We start from the raw sequence: 8,280 nt of genomic DNA on the forward strand, positions 1-8,280 counted from the left end.
TTAAACAGATTAATATTAAAATAACGCAAGAATACACTTTACGTACCTATACATCTAAATTAATGGATATAATTTATTATAGGGTACCTTAGGAATATACCTACAAGTACATAATATAGTTTTTAAAAAATCATTAGCTCTCCTTCCCGAAATTATATTATTACATCGTTATACACTTATACCAAATTTAACGTCTTGAATACTGTTCGTCGGCATATTAATTGTATTATAATTTATTACTTCGGTTCTCCTGCAGAACCTCCCATAGTCCCCTCCCTAAATAATTTAGACTTTTTGCACCTATGCTTAGACCTACACCAGTACTACTATTTGGTGACTTATATAGGTAAATATATTAACTACTATGTACATATAATAGCTGATGATTGTTGTTGTATTAAAATTGGCGGTAAACAACTTATATATTAGTATATTACAACAAATTGATAAATTCAAAAATAAATAACAAATTCTAACAAAAAAAACGCGAAAATTTTTTAAGCGAGTATACCTACTAACATAGGTACTCATACTACCTATAATATTTGGAAGTCGGTAGGTACCTATTGCTTAAAGTAATTATAACGATTAACCAACAAAATAAATAGTTCAGTTTTAAAATTAGACGTGTGTTCATATTTTATTGTTCGTTGTTTACATGCAATAGACTTGAAGTCATAATCATCGTGATCAAATACAAAGGTACAACAATTAACACGTAGGTGTATAGAACAATAACACATCGATTTCATTGATTTCAATACGCAGCGTTTCCTAAATAGGTAACTACTTACGCGGTATTTACTGTAGGTATTTTATTATTTAAAACGGCCGGCATTTAGCCAAAATTGTTTGACGATGTATGCACACAAAATGAAAAACTACTTAAAAATAATAAACCTTGTAGTGAACTACTGCAGACTGCCGTATATATATATTATTATTAATTTATCGGTAGTCGATAAACAGAAATTCGCGCGCCGATCGGAACATTTTTCATTTTGTCTCTATTCGTTACCGGGCACGTTTCCCGGCATAAAATATTTTAAATAAACTAATAATATTATATATATATATTTATATTCATATAATAATGTCTGCGGGGAGAAAAGTGTGGGCGGTAATGACGCGGACGGCGGTGTACGTGTTCGACAAATATCACTACTCCGTCAACACGTTCAGCGGATCCGCGATGATGTGTGTTGGCGACGTCGCGCAACAGAACGTAGAACGTTACCACGGGTTGTCCGAGGGTTACGACTGGTCGAGAACCGGCAAGTACCTATATGCATATGATCATGATAATTATGGTCAATATTTTGGAGGGAGGAGGGCTGGCAAAATAATAATTACTTATGATGTAATATTATGGATTTAGGAAAAATAGCCCTGCAGTAGGAAAAAACTCTTAATAAAATAATTTATTAATTAGGTACACAGGGCCGTATTTACGCCTAGACCTAGGCCGGCAAATTTTGTAAGAAATTGCAAAAAAAAAATCATTTAAATATTTATTACTTTTTTTTTTCTTGGGGTACTTCTTCTAAATCCGGCACTGTAGGTACATAAATTAAGTTAAACTAAAGCTGAAATTATTATTATTATCATTTATAGACAAACGTAAATAAGTACTATAGTAAAATATAATAAAAAATAAAACAAATCATTTTAGAAATATTATATACAAATTAAAAATGATTCAATAGCATTCTTTACCAACGTTTTATCTTATTATTGTTTGTATACAAGTAATATAATAAATGTATGGCTACTATCTGCATTCTTCATTGTTTACAGCGCATAATTTTTTTGTTACCGGTTGGGGGTGGATTTCTGGGGATGTTTTTTCCTAGCAATTCTTTAAAACCGTAAAAATGTTAGAAAGCTAAATCTACGTTATGTGGATAAGCTTTTCTCCCTTCCCTACTTTAATAAACTAATTACAATCGGCGTCCGGCGAAGACGATTTTTTGTCATTAGGTGTTTTTGAAGATTTTAATGAATGTACCGTTTGTGTTGATATGCTTCCGAACGTATTTAGCGCGAATCGCTGTGATAGGCAGCATTCTGGGTTCGGTACAGCATATATTTTACCGGTCACTGGACAACCGATATCCAGCCAGGGACTCACTCACGATATCCAAAAAGTTATTCATCGACCAAACGCTGTGCACACCACTTATAATCGCCGTGTTCATCTACGGGCTAGGTTTCCTGGAAAACAAGACTTTGGAGAAGATCAACGAAGAGTTTAAAGACAAATGTGCAATGATATTTTTGGTAAGCTGCAGCCGTTGACTATGATAACCTGAGCGACACTACATACAGTGTCACAGTGAATATTCATTTGGATTCATTAAATCCCCTAAATTGGTTTCAAAATAATACATTATGAGGTTTGATCAATCATAAATACTAATAATAGATTAAATCATCACTAGGAGTTAGGACAGTGTTATTTGGAAATATTTTTTTATTTTCCTCAAGTGATTTGAAGATAAATGTTGTTAATATTATTTATAATCATTGATTAAAAATATTATACTATAACAAATCATAATGCATTTGAATTAAAAATGGGTACCTATTTTATTTAAAATATTAATAATTATTTTGCATAACATATTATTGATAAAAAAAAACTAAAAATATTACGTTAAATGTTTTTATTTAAAAACGCACATGTTTTTATGTTAATTTAAGTTGCACTACCTATTTGGCTAACATTCAAATATGGTACTAAAATAGTTGTTAACATTGTAGCCTCGTAGTAAAAATAAGTGCCAACGATTTTTTTTTACACAATAAATAAGTCAAACATTTATTTACGAACTATTAGTAATCAAAAATGTATAATTGATTATTAAAATAATTACCAATACATTTTTAATTGTTATTTACTTAAAAAATAGTTTTTATTTATAATTAATAAATATCTTTCTTAAATTTCTATAAGTATAAATTAATTAATTATTATTGGATACTTTTAGGTTGACTGTGCTGTTTTTGTTCCAACACAATACATTAACTTCAAGTTTTTAGACCCAAAATACAGACTCCTGTTTACAAATATGGTTTCTATTATGTATGATACTTTTCTTTCTTATATTAAGTATACAGTAAGTAGTTTTTTGGTTTCAAATAGTATTCAATTTACATGGCAATAATATAAAATAATAATATTTAAAAGAATATTTTTAAATAATTTACAGCATGATATTCTCAAATCAATGGAAAAACAAAATAACAATAACAATAAAAGTTGAATTGTACAGGCAACCTCAACAAAAAGTAAAATATATTTTCAGATATAATATAAATACTTGTATTAAAAACTTTGGAAAATAAATAGTTGATGTATAAAATTTAAAGCAAACTATATGATTTTAGAAATATATTTTTTAAACATCATATTATTAGTTGAGATCATGGACACCAGAAGCAACCAGCTGTCTAGCAAGCCAATCAAGACCATCATGAAGACCAGCACCACTCTGTGCGTCACAAGCTTGTATATGCCAGCTACGTCCACAGCACAATTTATACAAACCAAATAATTCAGTAATGGTTTCAATTGAAACACATCCATGAATATCCTTAATAATACAAACAAAAAAAGATTAAATAATTAATAGATTAATTTGAAGAAAAATAATATCATACTTGTTTGTTGGCTAAAATTAATAATGCAGCATCTTTCAATTCTTTTTCTGTCATCAGCTTAGATAACTCATTAGATGATTCTAACAATCTCTGTTGGTCACTGGAGTCAATCACAAAAACAACTGCCTAAACATTACAAAAATGTAAAAGTCAATACTCTACAGTCAATGTTTATTTTATATTTAATAATACAAGATAAAGATCAATGTTGATGCTCTATGTGGTATTATTAATTTAATAATAGAATATTATGATCTTAATAAACCAAACCTGTGTATTCAGATAGTAATGCTTCCATAATGGTCTCAATTTAGGTTGTCCACCTACATCCCATATTGTAAACTTCATGTTTTTATAATCAACTGTTTCAACATTAAATCCAAGGGTAGGAATCATAGTCATAAATTCATTTTGCTTCAATTTGAAAAGTACACTAGTTTTTCCTGCTCCATCTAATCCTAAAGTAACTACACGAATTTCCATTTTTGGTCCAATATGCACTCTATTATCCTACAGCAATTAAACAATTAATTGGTATTATAAATTATAAATTATTAAGTACTCACTTTTGTAAAAGTTATAGGTATACTGGGATCAGGTTGTAATTGTTCTGGACCAAGTTCAGTAAACATCTGTTTATGTTTTTCAATAACATTTAGAGCTTGATTAATATCTGCACTAGCAGATATGACACGGAAATCATCCTGCCGAACAGCTTGCTCACATTGCACACATATGACAGCCACTTGTGATAACGATGATGCTAAATCTTCTTGTAAACTTCTCAGTGAGCCTAATCTTTCTCTTACATGTGTATCAACAGCACTTAAAGCAGCAGCTTCTTGTACTTGTAATGTTTCGCGAAGATGTTGGAAATACAATTGAACTCTAGCGCGAGCTAAAGAACATGTGCCCGGATTACTTTCTTCATCAACTGAACCATTTGAATCCAAACCTTCTAAACGTATCATTACTTGATCTGAAAAATTTAATTATTTATAATATTAATAATAAATAATTTTAATTTAATGTTACTATATTCCAATTATTATTTATTACAAATTTGAAAAAAAAAAAATGTATACAAATAGTTCTTTGTTCCTAATATTAGAACATTACATACGCTTACCTAATCTTTGAATAGTGTCATTCATTTCTTCCATTAAATTACGCATCAAAGGTCCAGCACTTTTTACTTTTGATCGTATATTTTCAGCTTCAGTTTCTACTAGTGTATGCTAAAATATGCATAGTATATGTATAAGCATAACAATTAATATTTGATCAGACATTTCTTAAGAGTTAGGTGTAATTGTATGTGATGTACCCATTTTACAAACATATAGCATATCAAATTTGCGTTTAGCAGAATCAATTTTTTATCATTAACTTTAATATTTAAACGAATTGACCAATTATTAAATTTAATGGTTGGAATACGATATAAGTGCATCACAGGTTTTTTTTTATCTTGAAGAGTTATAAACATTTTAAAATTGTAATACTTAATATAGTTATTAACTTAATTTAAAAATAAAATATCAATATAAACCTTTGATGTATTCTAGGCTTTAAATTTGATATGAAATTAATGGACGTTTGTATATATACATTTTATTATATTAAAAAACTAATGTTGACAACACAAAATTGGTACTTTAGAGTTTAATGAATCGATATGTTGTATGTTTGTAAGATAGAGATAAAACACATGACTATGGTATTTTCTTAATACAATAATACCTTATGATTTTTATGTGTCCCATAATCTTTACACACAAAACACATTAAGGGAGGTGATGGTTGATGACAATTATCTTGCAAACAAGTAAACTCAGCTACATGAGAAGGATGTAATGGGCATCGAGGTCTTTCTTGTGGTTTTTCTGATAATGGAACACGGCGGTGTTTAGCTAATGTTCGAGTACTATGAGTTTCTTCAGAACAATAAAAACATAAATTTGTACAGCATATAGTGCAATACAGAACAGCAATATGATTTTCATTTTCATCGCAAATAATATGCAACTGTAAATTAAACAATATACTAAAGTTATAAAAAATTTCAAATTAATATATTTTTGCTTGTTACAGTAGGTATATTACTTGTTTTTCTTTTTCCATTGCTTCAGCATTAAAGTATGAGTTAATATTCATTTCTGCTTTATTGTTTCTTTGTAAACGTTCAAGCAATTCTAATAATGCAAAATTCTTTTTTAAGCCCCAAACTCCAGAGGGTCCTATAGGGGTTATTTGTCTGTCAAATGGACATTGAACTGAAGAACATTGTTGATATAAACGTATCAAACATGAATGACAAATTGTATGTCCACAATAGAGTAAACGTGGAACCTTGTCTCCTTGAAGAGTGAATACATCTTCACAAACACGACATTCCAAAACCTACAAATAATAAAATATAAATAAAAATAGGTACTGCATATTAAAAAAAAAAAAAAACAAAAATACTTAATACAAAATACAATCTATTTGTGTGACTTAAAATACATGATTGCACTTAAAGGTATAAGACGTGTAATGGGCATACAACTAAATAGGCCTGTACTTTTTTAATGGCATACAATTATTAGCATAATAGATATGTCCTAAAACTTATACATTACTAAGAAACTAATAAAATAAAATAATATCTTACGTCTGATTTTTCTGGTATTGATGCTATTCGTCCAAATGACAGTGAATTATAATCAAATGAACTACTACTCATTTTAATTCATTGAATACTTCAATATGAGAATTATATAAATTATTATAATCTATTATGTATCAATACTTAAAGTTCAACTTCAAAAAAACTGAAAATTTAGTAGTATTTTAGTATTATAATAGGTATAATAGCAATAGATATTTTGTTTTTAACACGGACTAAGGTGTTGTAATATAATAATCTTGGTTCGTAGTCTTTCTTTTAAATGCCAATTACCATTTTCCAATCTTAATTCAATATAATATTATACTTATTATAGGAATATTATGTTGATAAAGTATTATCATTCATACTCAGCTGTTTGCTTTTTGTGATTACTTACATGTGATATCTTATAGCATGACAAATTGACAAATAATCTTATTTGTCATGTCTTATAGTGACAGAAGTGACAGAACTACAAATATAAAGTATAAATAATTCCTATTGTTCGTAAATTATTATTCTGAATGCTGTGTTAGATCATAATGATCATATTATTCATATTCATGTTAAACTTATAATATAATCAATACTGCTGATGAGTAATGACAAATATTAATATTATATTATTATATTATTTCATAGCTGACTGTGGTATGTGGGAAAACTAAACAATTTACAACTGGGGTCAATTGATAATAATATAATAGGTAAACTACGTTTAAGTTTTAACTTTTTAAGTTTTCAAAAATAATATTTTTAATTATAAAAAAATAATAATTAACATCGTTAATTAATTGTTTAAGTATGTAGTACTGTCCAAATAGAATTTCAAATGTATATGAAAAAAACTGTTAAAATATTTTTTTAAACTTTAGTTTTAGTACCTATATAATATTTGTGAGGAATTTTGTAAATATTTAATTTTCAAGGCTTTGGTATATAAATTATAAACACAAACTGAACATTTTATAAATAATTCATTTCAAAATAATTTTTAAATTTTCCGAATTTTCGTGCTTATACAATAATTCAGCTTAATATGTAGTTTGAATATGTTTAAATAACTATAATAACAACTTATGAGAAACTTTGCATTAGGTAAATGTTTAAGACAATCAAGACGTCTAATCGATAATCCAAACGACAATCAACCTAACTAAACAAATTATACAAAAAAAGATTACAATAATTTAATTATATAAAAACTAGTTAGTGCTTTAGAAAGGTTAAATTTAAAAATTCCAATTATTTATTTTTAAAATCAAGAAAAACAAACAAAAAATTAAGAAGAAATAAGAATTTTTATGCAGAATACAATTTTCAACAAAATTGATAGGTTTAGGTACCTAACTATTGTTTATTTTTAATGTACTTAACTCGTTAACAAATAATCGTGGATACTTGAAATTTTCACAAAATGTTTAGACTATCTACTTATTATTGTTTTTTATTAACTATAAGATTATCAAAATATTTGGACTATTTTAAAGCTATTTATAGACATAAAATATTTTTAAATATTTCGCTTTTTTTATATTAATAGTCAATTAAAATTTTTCATCGCGTAGAAATTTTTGAAAATTGAATACAATACCTATCTCATAAAAGTTTTTCTAACATCTCTAAAAAAATATTAAAAATAAATGGGTAACATTTTTTAAACTAAATGCTAACAGACCGTTTTTCGTATACTTGCGATGTTATATTACTGTATTCAAATTTAATACACTCGACATCTATCATCTATGTACAGTAGAGCGGTATCTATTAGTTGAGGCTAGAGAGCCTATATAAGCACAATATAAGCCTATATAGGCTCTCTAATTGAGGCTATTTCAAAAAATTATACAGATGCTCATTTAAAAGAACTATCAGTAATTCCACTTTCGGGTAACGCAAATTATATTTATTTCAAAAAAAACTTTTTAATCTACCAACATTTAAAATTTATTATAATGTAGTTT

General features: G+C 27.4%; 2 protein-coding genes across 4 annotated transcripts; one reads left to right on the forward strand and one right to left on the reverse strand.

The window, feature by feature from the left end:
• Positions 1-942: 942 nt before the first annotated feature.
• Positions 943-3,554, forward strand: LOC114127986 (mpv17-like protein 2). Of its 3 annotated transcripts, none has more exons than XM_050198258.1 (5): positions 943-1,274; positions 2,042-2,280; positions 2,991-3,119; positions 3,213-3,291; positions 3,391-3,537. In XM_050198258.1, the coding sequence occupies exons 1-4, from the start codon at positions 1,094-1,096 to the stop codon at positions 3,264-3,266; spliced, it is 603 nt and encodes a 200-aa protein (XP_050054215.1). In that variant the 5' UTR covers positions 943-1,093; the 3' UTR covers positions 3,267-3,291; positions 3,391-3,537. The 3 variants fall into 3 exon arrangements, with proteins under 3 accessions (XP_050054215.1, XP_027848180.1, XP_050054216.1); XM_050198259.1 differs by having other exon boundaries at positions 944-1,274; positions 3,421-3,554; XM_027992379.2 differs by lacking the exon at positions 3,391-3,537 and having other exon boundaries at positions 3,213-3,379.
• LOC114127983 (E3 ubiquitin-protein ligase TRIM23-like) lies at positions 2,652-6,629 on the reverse strand. The gene is made up of 8 exons (XM_027992376.2): positions 6,320-6,629; positions 5,770-6,066; positions 5,407-5,691; positions 4,793-4,901; positions 4,230-4,642; positions 3,934-4,173; positions 3,664-3,789; positions 2,652-3,596 (listed from the first exon to the last, which is right to left on the reverse strand). Exons 1-8 carry the CDS (start codon positions 6,389-6,391, stop codon positions 3,417-3,419), a joined length of 1,722 nt encoding a protein of 573 aa, XP_027848177.2. The 5' UTR covers positions 6,392-6,629; the 3' UTR covers positions 2,652-3,416.
• Between the last annotated feature and the right edge of the window lie 1,651 nt (positions 6,630-8,280).

This window comes from Aphis gossypii, chromosome 1, assembly GCF_020184175.1.
Source record: "Aphis gossypii isolate Hap1 chromosome 1, ASM2018417v2, whole genome shotgun sequence".
NCBI lineage: Eukaryota > Metazoa > Arthropoda > Insecta > Hemiptera > Aphididae > Aphis > Aphis gossypii.

Coding starts and splice junctions, on each gene's coding strand:
- LOC114127986 (XM_050198258.1), top strand. CDS start 1,094: ATGTCTGCGGGGAGAAAAGTGTGGGCGGTAATGACGCGGACGGCGGTG. Junction 1,275..2,041: donor TTACGACTGGTCGAGAACCG/GCAAGTACCTAT, acceptor GAACGTATTTAG/CGCGAATCGCTGTGATAGGC. Junction 3,120..3,212: donor TTTCTTATATTAAGTATACA/GTAAGTAGTTTT, acceptor AATAATTTACAG/CATGATATTCTCAAATCAAT.
- LOC114127983 (XM_027992376.2), bottom strand. CDS start 6,391: ATGAGTAGTAGTTCATTTGATTATAATTCACTGTCATTTGGACGAATA. Junction 4,643..4,792: donor TGACACTATTCAAAGATTAG/GTAAGCGTATGT, acceptor TAAATTTTTCAG/ATCAAGTAATGATACGTTTA. Junction 4,174..4,229: donor TACCTATAACTTTTACAAAA/GTGAGTACTTAA, acceptor TAATTGCTGTAG/GATAATAGAGTGCATATTGG.